This window comes from Euprymna scolopes, chromosome 32 (assembly GCF_053919585.1).
Source record: "Euprymna scolopes isolate OS-2025 chromosome 32, ASM5391958v1, whole genome shotgun sequence".
Lineage (NCBI taxonomy): Eukaryota > Metazoa > Mollusca > Cephalopoda > Sepiida > Sepiolidae > Euprymna > Euprymna scolopes.
The window spans coordinates 34,299,300-34,313,564 of record NC_136513.1 but is presented as its reverse complement, the minus strand read 5'-3'; the positions used below and the strand labels follow the sequence as shown (position 1 = coordinate 34,313,564).

Below are 14,265 nucleotides of genomic sequence, written 5' to 3'. Positions count from 1 at the left end.
TTTGATGCTGACGAGATTACCTCAGATCCATTGATGATAGTTGGGATAGAGCACACACTTCTGTTCAGGATTCTGTATGTTATTTATTTTAGCTACGTATCAAAACATTAAACTTTCTTCGCTATATCTAAATAATTTTTTGCCATGTGCGAATATAAAAAAATACTTCAACTTTCAATTTAATCATGGAGAACGTGTGGCAACAAGCCCACTGAAAACTCAAATAGCAATTCTCACGCTATTTCAGCTCCGCTTTTCCACAATCATGGAAAGGAAAAAGCGACAACAACAAGCCCCCAGCAACATGTTACGGCGCATCAAGCCTCACCAGCAACATGTTACGGCGCATCAAGCCTTTCCAACAACACCTTACAGGATATCAACCTTTTCTAGCAACAACCCCGACCACCAACGCACCAAGATTTTCACCAAACACTGTAACTTCAGGATCTCACAACGACTCACCTCACCGAAGTTTCCCAGCCAACATGAGTAAGCTGCATCATGCACCCTGATACTAATTCCTGAGAGTTCAGACACGTACCGACCCACTGAGTATGCCGATCACCTGAACAACGTCCACACAGTTCTCTACGGACGGACTAATTTCCTCGCATATCCACTTGTGACCGTAAGCGTGTAGTCGACACATTTGCAACCAACGCGAACCAACTTCAATCTACTGTGCTAACCCTTGCACACGCTTCATAGACTCCATGGCAATACAATCTGTGACCGCAACACTCGCACTCAAACTCACAACGTCGTTCCTGTGACCATCCCACAGTTATACACGCTTTGAATACTTTTTGCCTGATATCCACGCACTCTCGCAACTCCTTCTTTTCACCTTGCTACTTAATAAATTAAAATTCTTTCCCGTTCTCTATACAGTGGACACGCACATATATATATATATATATATATATATATATATATATATATATATATGCATGTTTTTGCTCCAATTATCTTTTCTTTTCTCTAGCTTCCAGCTAACTAGGAAGGGAGCATTGTAGGAACTGAAACTCCCAGGCTAACTCGATTGTTGTCCTTTAACTCTGATAACCGGGGAGGGAAAACAGCCACGTCACTTCCTGTTTCTTATATTTCTGCCTCTTTCGCGCTGAACTCTCGACCAGTAAACATGTAATGAAGAGCCACTCCGGTTGGCATTGGCTACCCAACCAGCGCTCCTGACTAACCCGTCAGTCTCTCATCAACTGCAAGTAACGTTACTCCTTTCTCAACGAACTCTTATCCTTACTATCTATATCCTTATTATTTCTCATGTAAATTTATGTAAATAAATCTACATTCTTTCACTAATGCATATATCGGTATGTTTTCATCATCATTATACGACCTTTTGCTTTTCAATCATTCTACCATTCAATTCATTCAACCAACGATGGGATGCGATCGTCTATAACACAAACAGATCATCCTATCCCGCAACATGTATCATTAGTGAAATTGGCTGAAATTAAGGAAAACCTTTGAATGCGGAGACTTACACTAACAAATTAGCTACTGGACATGCAGAAAATGCTACAGATGTACAACACAAAACCTCACATGAAATAATGAAAACTGAAACTGTATAATTGTATAACCCTCTGCTCCCTTAATTTCCTCCCTCTTTTTTGCGTGTCACCAAAAACTGACGCCACACCAAATAAGCGAGGAGGGTCAAGGAGGACGGAAAAATCGAGGAGAGAAAGCACTAGCCAGACCTCTGCTGAATGAGTGCAAAGATGACTGTTACCTTGGGATGCTTTTTGCCACCCAAGTTCCAGTGAAGACAAATGGTCACCGCCAAGGAGAAATCAATGGTAAACGGCTGTTACAATAACGCAAATTCATCTGCAATGGTTATCAAAAGAGGTGGAGAATTCTGTAAATCTGGGGAGACTTGTTGTCACTCAGTCTCCAGGGAAATAGTTGTCCTCAAAGAGAAATCTTTGATGATGGTCTGTGTGACTAGTGAGTAAAAAATGATAATTATTTAGACCGAAAGATAACTCGCGGGAAACCGGATATTGTATTTGTGAACAAAAAGACCAATGAATGACAAATTAATGATGTGGCTTGCTTAAACGACATCAACTTAGCAGGCAAAAAAAAAAATGAGAAACTACGGAACCGTCAGAAACTGAAGGTGAAGATTGTTAGGTTGTGGAAAAAGAAAACTTCTATCATGACAATCATCATAGGTATGCTTGGCTCAATTCCAGATGATCTTGAGAAACAGTTGATCTCCTTTGGAATCAAGTAAAACATCACCGTACTCCAGAAGTCAGTTCTGCTTGGCACAGTAAACATCCTATGACAGGTGCTTTCCATCTAAATGACTCTTTGACTATGCCCACTAGCTTTGATGTAAAAGCTTAGTTTTGTGTGTAAAAAAAATAAAAAAGCAAAAAGACGGTGTAAAACATCACACTACTACTACTACTACTACTACTACTACTACTACTACTACTACTACTACTACTACTAATAATAATAATAATAAAATCTTACGTTGTATTCGGTAGTCCTACTATTTTGCCTGGTTCGTATGCCCCTACAAGGTCACCGCTCTTTGTGAGTTTCATGGCCAAAGACAAGTGAAGAGGGCGTGAGAGCTCGTTCACGATTTCCAGTTCGACTATAATGACCTCCTCAAGTTGACGATGGGCATATATCCGTTGGACGACTTCAAAGTCTTTCCCCACCATTACTCGCATGAACACACCTAGAAAAAAAAAACACAACATATAATATCTGCATCTGTTTGAATACATATATATATTATCGTACGTGCTAACTATTCTCTGTTTTTTAAATCCTGAAGATGGCGAAACATTGTCGTTAGTTACAAAAATAAAGAGCGAATACAACTTTTTCTACGTGCTCAGAGAGACATTTAAACACTATTACCTTACCGAGTTGTAACGCTGTTCGCAGACTAACACATATTGTGTCCAATTTCAGTCGCAAAAGAAGTTTCTTTTACAAACGAGTCACCACTTATCAAGGCCTGGAGGCCACTCGAGGATAAGGGTTAATAAGCGTACAGTGGTCAATGGGAAAATGTCGTAATAATTGTTAGTAAATTACATCAGTAACGGTTAAAATAAAGTTGAATTAGAACTTTTTATTATGTTAACAATTTCGGGAAATTCCCAGTTGTCTTGCTGACTCCATCTGTTTGGTTGGTGACTCAAACACAAATAAGGAAAAACGACTTTAGCTGAGTGAATTTGGGGATTGATAATAATATTTAATAATAATATTGGTTTTTGGAGGAACTCGTTGCATGGCGTATGGTTATATTCACGATTGTTCTGTCTAAACTTGAGTTTTTGGTAGGGCGGATGTGAACCCGAGGTCAAGGCTTCAGAGTTTGCCCGTGTGAGAAACTTATGATCGAAAAATTACTTAATTGATATGCACAAGTGATTTTACCAATTTGGCTAATCAGGGCGAATTCAATGTTGAGACTACGAAGTGGCTTGGCTGAATGAAACCCCATTCGTCACCTTCCTATGAGGTGTGCGGAGCGTGTTTTGGCAGTTTAATTGAGTTGAGAGCAACTGTGTAAAGAGTTGTTTGAACCGCCCCTTCACTCACACTACACCCCCTACTCATTGACCGAAAGAGAGAGGAAGGAAAGAAAGAAAAGGGGACAATGTTGCGTCGCAAGTTTTTTTTTCTGAGCGAACTGTTCATGCGACTGTAATCTTTGTGGTGTTGAAAAAAATTAAAATTGTATATATATATATATTTTTTTTTTATTTAACTTTACTGTAAAATAGCAAATATTGCAGTCATGAGTTTATCTAATAATTAATCGTTATAAAAACAAGAATTTACGACTGGAATTTATCTTATTCGTTGCCTACGGAATTCATGACTCAAATATCAAACGCATGCGTTGAGTTGATTCTTTCAGGAGACAACAAGGAGACAGCAAGCAGACAGCAAGCAGAAAAAAGGGCAGCAAACCTAACATCAGTTCAGACTGTGGCTCGTGGCACTCCTATTTCCCTGGAAACTTTGAGTTGTTTGTTTAGTTTTTGCTCCTATTATTATTATTATTATTATTATTATTATTATTATTATTATTATTATTATTATTATTATTTTTATTATTATTATTATTATTATTATTATTATTATTATTATAGTACATCAAAATACATGATCGTATGGAACACTGGATATATTGGGGTGTCTGTAAGAAAGTTGGGGTGAAGTGTGCTGGAAAATGGGTTGAGGAGGTGGCTGATGAACTGAGAACAAGTGAGGATGGCAATGTAGAGGTATGGTGGGACAAAAAGTGTCATAACGACCAAGCAATTGGAACATAATCGTCAGGATTTGGTCGTCATTGACAAGGTCTCAAAAAATGGCAGATTGTAGACTTCTCAGTATCCTTGGACAGGAATATGAGAGAGAAGAAGAACGAGAAGTGGAGCAATTATGCTCCATTGGCCTGGGAGATAAGGCGTATACACGGGGTTAAAACACAAATAATCCCGGTCATAGTTGGTACACTAGAAGTAGTATCAAGTCGTCTGGAAGGACAATTGAAAAAAAAACTACGAATCCCCGATGTTTTAGGTGGCCTTCAGACTTCTGCTATTGTAGGTACCACCAAAATCCTTAGGAAAACCCTTGATCTTTGAAGCTCCTGGTTGAGAGCCGGGATTGAGGGAAATTCTCTCGAAATTAATCCCATCCTTTTCCAGGGAGACGTTGATGAACGAAATCAGAATTATTATTATTATTATTATTATTATTATTATTATTATTATTATTATTATTATTATTATTATTATTATTATTTATTATTTTATTTATTTATTATTTTATTTATTTATTTATTTATTTATTTATTTATTATTTTATTTGTTTAACTACAGATCATTGGTGAAGCAAGGGATACCAGGAAATGCCCATCAACCCAGTGATGTTAAAAACCGGTGAAGAGGTAAAACATTCTCTTCGATTTTTTTGTTATTCAGTATTTTTATTTTGAGGCGATTTATTGAAAAATAAATCATATAACAGGGCATCATCGAAAAGTATATTTTGATTTCAATAATCTCATAAACTTTATAAAATCTAAAATAAAAAACAATAAAGACGAACTGTTTTCTTTTATCTGTATGTTTAGTTTTTGTTGTATACTTTTCAATAATGTCCTTAAAAAAAAAAAAATTATTTCAATAAAACGCTTCAAAATAAAAAAATAAAAAACTGGTTAAAAAAAAAAAAAAAAAGCGAAGAGACTGTTTTGCCTCTTCACCGGTTCCGGTAGCGCCACGCAGAAAATTAGGGAAAACGCCAGCTGACTGTTACTAAAAAACTGTGTTTACCCTTAGTGACAAGAGAAATTCTAAAACAAAATAAAATCGGACCGTTTACCTTTAATTCTCTATATATTTTAGTAAATAATCTTTATATATAAAGTAGCCTTCACATATGCGTGCGTATATGTATGTGTGTATGCGTATAACTCTTCTACAGCCCATGCAATTAACCCAATCATGATCAAACCTGGCATAATGATGGTCCCCCACCTAGGGTTGGTGCACACCATTTTCTAAGGAAAAGGTCAAAGGTCATAGCTTATGTATATATACTCTCCTATAGCACACACTACGGGACCAATCATTACCAAACCTAACATAATCATGGTCTCCAACCTAGGAATGGTGCACACTATTTTTCAAGGTCAAGGTCAAAGCGCGGGTATCTTTGCTAGTCTTTACTAAAAATGATGAGTTTCAAAACGAAGTTAAATTTCCCTTGTAGTGTTTGCATTTCACAACGATCGATGTAACCCCTGACCTTCTTCAGATACGTTTCGTCGAACTCAGCAATCTTGATGTCAAATTTAGAAATCTGTACGGAATTAGTAATGGAATACTGTATTTAATTCATGAGGTTAGACGGTTCTCGTTTCGTCATCCTGGACCGGATAGAAATCTTAAATAATTATCTATATCCCTAAAATGTTGAGTTTTTTTTCGCCGACCTTGATATTAAAAGCCTATTTTTCTTTTTAAAAACCATTAAAACAAACTTCTTAATATATTCACTCATGGAAATGCTAGCTACTACATGAAGGTAAAATAATTAGTATATTCCTTTGAAAAACAAGCGTTAATTACTTAATCATATGATTGGTTTCAGTTTACTATTACGTTGAAGTCTATTTATACATAGTTTCTACATTGTGCATAATTGCGTAAAATTTAAGATGAAAACGTTCTAGCACACGGACATATATATATATATATACACATATATATACATATATATACATATATACATATATATACATATATATACATGCATATATATACATACATATATATACATATATACATACATATATATATACATACATACATATATACATACATATATACATATATATATAGATATATATACATATATATATATATATATATATATATATACATATATAGTAATTTATAAAATATATATGGCGATTAAGCTACACTGAATATTCGGCGTTTCATCCACTCTAGGATTCGTCAGGCTTATGCGCAAATTCTAGAGTGGATGAAACGCCGAATATTCAGTGTAGCTTAATCGCCATATATATTTTATAAATTACTAACTAGCTCTACCTACGTATTGAGCACTTTTGAAGTAAATACTTAAAGTTTACGCATAAATCTATACTTTCGTATATTAATTTTATGTGAGTAAATGAAGTAGTTATATACATATATATATACATATACACACATATATATACATATACATATATATATATATATATATATATATATATATATATATATATATATATATATATATATATATATATATATGCTGTGCTGACTAAACTAAGATTATCTCCAAAGGAAAATTTTATAAACCTTTCACTTAGAAACAAACTTTTAACTAAAATGCTTTGAACTAAAAAAAACTTTTAACTATAAAAATATCTGCTAAGAGCTAATTAAAAGCTTGTAACGCGTTATGAAAATATTAAAAAACATTCAGAAATAATAAAAGTCTTAAAAATCAACAAATGTTGCTGACTATACTATTCTCTCTCTCTCTCTCTCTCTCTCTCTTTATATATATATATATATGTATATATATATATATATATGTACACACACACACACACACACACACACACACACACACACACATATATATATATATATATATATATATATATATATATATATATATATATAATTAGTTCCACTACCAAAGAACCCCGCAGCCCACAAGAGCCATGGCAGCCATTATTGCTTTTGTGGGCTACGGCGTTCTTTGGCTGTGGAAATAATTACATATAATCTCTCACATTCTGAAAATTCTATAGTATATTTATATATATATATATATATATATATAAATATATATATATATATATATATATATATATATATAGTAAAACTGGTAATTAGTAAAAACCTGAAGAGAGTGCTCTATACTATTGCAGAGCAAATATGTGTTTCATTTTTTTATTAGCCTCGTCAGACCTTATAGATTTCTATAAGGTCTGACGAGGCTGTTTGATCGTAAACATGGTCCAACATCCGAAACATATGTAAACAAACAGATAAAACGGTAATAAAAAAATAAAACACACACACACACACACACACACACACACACACACACACACACACACACACACACACACACACACACACACACACACACACACACACACACATATATATAAAATGTAACCTTGTTACTGTGTGCAAAAACTCCCATATATATATAGGATATCAGATCTTGATATACAGAGTATTTGGACCTGTAGCACAGTTTGGTTTTGGTTTTTAGCCATTAAAATAGGTGCTACAGAATCAAAATTGAAAAAAAAAATATATTGACTTTGAGTTTTATTTCTGCGTATCCAGTATTTAAATATTATTGGTTAAACAACGCTATTTTATGCAGGTTTTGTATACGTATGGATTTTAGGTCATACGCTAATGTACTATATGTTTTGCTTTCGATTCTAGCTGATGGCACTCAAGTAAATTTTTTTAACTTTTGGAGTCACTATTTTATATTTGATACAATATATTATACAGATAGGGAATTAGCTCTATAATAATGGATACGAAATTTGCGTAAATTAAAACATAAAATTTAAACGTATTTTACAACCGAGCAACGCCAAGCAGCCTGCTAGTTATTATATTCTTAGTATCGCCTGCACGCAAGATTGAATCTTCAACCTTCAGACGACTTTCATTTACAACTGGTTATCTTAATAGTCGGGTATATATATATATATATATATATATATATATATATATATATATATATATTGCTTTAAATCTTTTTTAACGTTTCTTTCACCCCAAACAAAGCACAGAGCTACTTAGTCTTGAAGGCTACTATTTGGGGCCAGATTTGCAGGGGGAGCTGTTTTACAATTTATCATCGTGCAGAGGGAGACAACTCTCGTTTACTAAAAGATTCATTCATTTTTTTCATCTCATAATTTAGGACGCTCGGTGACGCGACGATATATTTTTATTAAAAAAGAAAGCTGCGACGATTTTTTTTTAATTTAACAAAATTGATAACATTATCAATACTAAATGTAATCTTTACGCGACTATTAAGATAATCGTTTCTGTTTTCATATCATAATTTACGACGCTAAAACCAACGATATTTTCATTAGATGAAACCATTTAAAAAAGAAGCTGCGGCAACATATTTTTTTTTTAATGAAAAAATAAATGCTACGGTAAAGTTTTTAAAACATTAGTTTTTAACCTTAAAAAAGTACAAAGAATGAAACTTTTTAATAAAACGCCGATGTTTATAAAAAAATTTATTACAGAGAGAAGAACAGTCACGGAAAACGCCAAAGAGACAAGTTATTTTTGTACGCATGATATATATTGGAACCATATGCCAGTCAGTAGAAATTATGTTAACTAGTATGAATATTGCTGTGTGTTACAGAGTACATGTCAGAGTACATGGGGATAAACGAAATAAACCAAGTGCACCTGGCACGAGTGAGGCGAACGGGGTTAAAGGTTAGCTCTCGAGACAAAACACGCTAGAATTCAGGTGTCGAGTGATATTGCAGAGAAATTACATCACCTGTTTTTGAGGGCATAGAATGGAGTTTCTCGGGATGCAGACAGACAATATGTGCCCGACAATGTAGAAATCTAAATGAAAATTTCTTTCGAGATTGTCTAATTGTCGACCATTTATTAAGGCTATTGAAAATTGTTAAGAAAATTAACTAAGAAGGAATTAATTGTAGCCTCTTTTTAATCTCTCTCTCTCCTTGTGAACGAACTTCTCTCCGCATTAAAACCTTTAAAATCCCGACAAGTTTGTATTATTTATGTATATGAGTTTTATTCGCCAAAGTTGGACAGCCTATGAATATTCAATGGACGATGCAGCCACACATGAAACGACTCACATGGAAAAGACGACGACCACGCACGTATGTAAAAAATACTTTTATTAATTGATTTGTTTCTGGATCGTTCACTAGCGATAACGCACATGTTTGGTTTTGTTCAAGTTTATTCGTTTAAACATATGTTATAAAAAATTTAAAATGAGAGAGAAAAGGAAAGGAACAGAAAAAGAGAGAGATAAAGAGAGGAAGATACATAGAGAGGTTAAGAGAAAAAGAAAAAGAGAGAAAGAAAGATAAATAGAAATAGATAGAGAGAGAGAGACAAAAAGAAAGAAAGAGAGAGAGAAAGAAGGGGAGGAGAACGAGAGAGGAAGAGAGATAAATAGAGATAGATAGGTAGATAGAAAGAGAAAGAGAGAGATAGAGAGAAAGAAAGAAAGACAGAGAAAGAGCGAAAGAGAGAGATATCCAGGTTATTTTTTAATTTTTGCCCGCATAGCAATTTGGAAACCGTCTGCTCTAAATTATCAAAATTCTTATTTTAAAAACCCCCAAAGAATATGACATGAAACTTACCTTGTTCCACATTTAAGGCATACTCATTCTGGATAACTGTTTCCGAAACATCCTTGATTTTAATTGCGCACGGGGAAGGAATACCAGCCCGGTGGCTACCATAAGCGTAACCGTTATAGAATCCATTCATGTAGATTGTATCCGTGTAGACAATCGTTGCAAGATTGCCGTTGCCTATAGAAGGATATGCTCTATGATTTTCTGGCATCCTGTTAAGTGAGAGAAATCAAGAGTAAACGTGAACAGAAAATAATCACGTGATTTGAAATAAATATAAAATACATATAAAATAAATACAAAATACATATAAAATAATTTAAAAAAATACATATAAAATAAATAAAAAATACATAAAATAAATAAAAAATACATATAAAATAAATAAAAAATACATAAAATAAATAAAAAATACATATAAAATAAAAAATGCATATAAAATACATATAAAATACATATAAAATAAATATAAAATATATATAAAATACATATAAAGTAAATAATAATAAATGCGTATAAAATAAATATAAAATACATATAAAATAATTAAACAATACATATAAAATAAATAAATACATATAAAATACATATAAAATAATAAATAAAAATACGTATAAAACAAATATAAAATACATATAAGATAAATAACATTTTTTTCAATTTCTACAATTATATAAAAGAAACTTTGTGTGTGTGTGTGTGTGTGTGTGTGTGCTTGAGTTCGTTCTCTATGAACTCGAAAACGGCTGCGCCGATTTTTATGAACTTTCACACGAAGGAACTTTATGCACCTGGCAGTGTTCTTAGATAAGTTTTGTAGCAGAATGTCTTCGATAAGTATAGATAATTGATAATCGAAATAGTTCAATGAAGAAAAAAAAAGGAACAGCGATTTTACAGATTTTACACGTGAATAACTGTGGAAATGTCTTCACTCCGACATGCTTGGTTCGGGTCTTTGCAGTCATCAGAGTACTACATTTACTTCGTTTTCATTGTGCTTGATTTCGAACATTCAGGGGAATGATCTACAACTAAGACTACATTCTTCTCACTGTAAATATGGATAGGAGGGGTACTCCGATGATGCTGTCGGAGCTGGCTACAGTGGGAGCTTGGGTCCACAGCGAGAATACCATATTTAACAAGAACAGCGAAGTGATAATCACAAAATCTAGGTGGTTGATCTCCTTGGTGATAGATCTGCAACCATACGGATTGTTAGTGCAGCAGTTGAGAGGGGATGTATTGCAATTAATGAGACTGAACCTCAAATGATCCAAAAGTTTGCGCACTATCAAGAATATGTACGATTGTTAGTCTCCCTAGCAAGGGAAACAGTCTTGATGGAGGAACAATAGAGAGATATGAGAACCTACCTAAGAGGGATAGGGTCACTGCATATGAGGCAGAAGAGATTAGTGCTACCAATAATGGGGGAAACGCTCAGTGTATTATTTGGGACAGTGTCCAAGAGCGATGTTAAGGTAATTAGGAGGAAACTGGAAGCGGTAGAAAAATATCAGAAAATGTTGTCACATGTTGTCAATGGAGAGCGTGTCAATACTAAATATTTCCAGGGTGAAGTTAACAGCAAACAGAGCCAGTTTAAGGGAATTAATTTCCCAGGTGTAACTTCTAAAGAAGAAGTCCCCAGGTGTAACTTCTAAAGAAGAATTTCCCAGGTGTAACTTCTAAAGAAGAATTTCTCAGGTATAACTTCTAAAGTTCCCAGGTGTAACTTCTAAAGAAGAATTTCCCAGGTGTAACTTCTAAAGAAGAATTTCCCATGTGTAACTTCTAAAGTTCCCAGGTGTAACTTCTAAAGAAGAATTTCCCAGGTGTAACTTCTAAAGAAGAAGTGACTAATATGACTGCAAAAACTAGACGATCTTGTACAAATGTTGGCCATAACGGGTAGAGCACACCTCATGAAACAGTCGTTGATGTTACCCTTAGAGCATGTACATACGTGAGTGGATATGATGATACAGACATAATGATGATACCGCATAATTTAAGGTTACCCGTAGACCCCATTGAACAGTTGCGGACGTACTACAGTGCATTGAGGTGCGTCACGCTGTTGGAAGAGAAAAGACTCCATTCCGTTATTGGACCATGATAGTGCATTTGAAATATATCAAGTAGTTAATCTACCCATACCATACCCTCGAGTTGACCAAAAACTGCAGGCAGTGGCCAGATATAAAGTAGAGACGGAATTTGTGGCCGTAAACATGTCCAGAACAAAATTTATGCTGTTAACAAATGAAGAAGCAAGTAGATGCCAAGCCGATTCTTTGGGGAAATGTGGATCGATGAGTCCAATTTACGTGACAAGCACTTATGGTCTGTGTGTGTTAGAATTATTCAAAAAGGACAAAGAAGAAATAATGAAAAACTGCCGTGTTAACCAGTGTTGTTGCTTTCGGCAATGGTTGTGTCTGATGGAATTTGGGCAGTAGCCACCCAAGAAGAAATTGAGTTATCGAGAGTCTGTAAGGATAATGTGACCAAAACAACAACACTTAAAACCCCATTGTCCCTTATAGGACTGCCCATCATTGGGCATCGATTTTCTTGCCCCTATATTACTAGGCAGAGGAGAAATTTGAAACTAAAGATTCATTTTTAAAATTAATTAGGACTAATATGAGCAAATGGACAGGGCTATGGGAGCTCATAGTGAGGGAGTTTCCAAATATTACCTTACAGAAAATGCGTGAATTGTTGAAACCTGTGGAGGTAAACAGCTTCAAGCAATTAATGTGCAACTAAGTCTTGTAAACGGGGAGAACCCAAGAAAGAGTGAGGACCAGGTAAGTACAAGTACAGCCGGTGGGATGAGATGTTGATCATAATGATGTTGGTAATGGTAGGACACTTTCTATGGATAAGGCGTAGGAAAAGGTTAGGTCATTCTAAAACGCGGAAAGTAGAGCACATAAGTGAAGAGGGGATAGCAATGCGGGAACTTTGCTAAGACCAAGATGGAGTGCATGAGCTCGACAGAAAGGATTTATATCCAGCTGGAAATCCCTCCCAAAAAGATAAAGAAAAATAAAGGAGAATGGCAAGGTGCTGTAAAGGGAACCAAGGGCTCTCATTTTATAGGGAACTGAAAAACTCTCCATTGCATGCTGAGTTCTAGATGCTCATTGTTATTTTACTCCTGTCACATGATCTATAATGCACATAATGCATACCTAGAAACATGCATATCTGCATATGAGGGTTCCGACCCTTTTTGGACTTCCAAGCGAACAATTATTTGGAGAACCTTATGACTATATTTCCTTCAATTTTTATTTATTTTCTTAAATTCTCAATTATTTTATCTAGTTTCTTTTTTTTGTGTGGGACTGGACAGCAAGGCTTTTTTTTTAGGTGTCATTTACTATATAAAGGACAAAAAATAATAGGTGCACATGTGACAATGTTTTGGGATGTAACGACGACGACGACGACGACGACGATGATGATGATGATGATGATGATGATGATGATGATGATGATGATGGTGATGGCAGTTGATGATGGGAGTGGCGATGATAGTGATGATGCTGATGATAATGATCGAAAAAGGGAGCATGGTTAGCAAAGGTTGTTATAGTATCGGTTAATACACGCACACACAGTTTTTGTGGATATTGATAAAGAAGAAATCTGTTTTCTCTCATGATAATTTCTGTTGACATAAACGGCCATTAAAAAAGAACACCAGTTGAAAATGTGACGTTCCAATATAAGAGAATCTAAAAAATATCAGAGATGGCGCTTTTTGGCGATTTGACAAGTTCATCTGAATAGGCCATCCCTGTTGGGAGGGGCAGTAAACCAAATTCTGGATGATCAAAATTTATTATTAGGTCACTCGAAATGTGGGCCAGATATTGTGGGTTTCCTAGGCTAAGGAAAAACAAGATGGTGGATAAAAAGTTAAGAGTCTATTAATTATTGTCCGGGGAATTTTATCACGCCAAAAAGATAACCAAATTATTTATTTTTTTATTCATAAAAAATGGCACTCGGAACAACACTTGGTTATGCAAATGAAACAAAAAGAGGAGCCCCCCCCCCTGTGAGTGATTGTGAAAGGTGGGGACCTAATGGAAGGTGAAGGCAATGAACTCTCCTGTTGAGAGTGGCAGTCAGAGATACAGATTAAGGAAGAAACAGAAGAGAAGGAAATTGTTTTAGTGCTTGAGAATTTTAAAAATTGATTGAGATTGGTTTTCTGGGAGTTGTGGAATGAGGTTTTGGGAATCGGAGGTGGGATTAAG

The 14,265-nt window shown here is 34.7% G+C and overlaps 1 protein-coding gene across 3 annotated transcripts in view; it reads right to left on the bottom strand.

Annotated features, from left to right (window-relative positions):
* The window catches only part of LOC145256250 (protein-glucosylgalactosylhydroxylysine glucosidase-like), a 170,258-nt gene that overhangs the window by 67,349 nt on the left and 88,644 nt on the right, over nucleotides 1–14,265 (bottom strand). For all 3 annotated transcript variants that reach the window (XM_080114906.1, XM_080114904.1, XM_080114905.1), the window contains exons 3-4: nucleotides 9,983–10,191; nucleotides 2,527–2,740 (exon numbers count right to left, since the gene is read on the bottom strand). In XM_080114906.1, coding sequence (XP_079971032.1) covers nucleotides 2,527–2,740; nucleotides 9,983–10,191 — 423 coding nt within the window. The remainder of the gene's footprint in view (nucleotides 1–2,526; nucleotides 2,741–9,982; nucleotides 10,192–14,265) is intronic.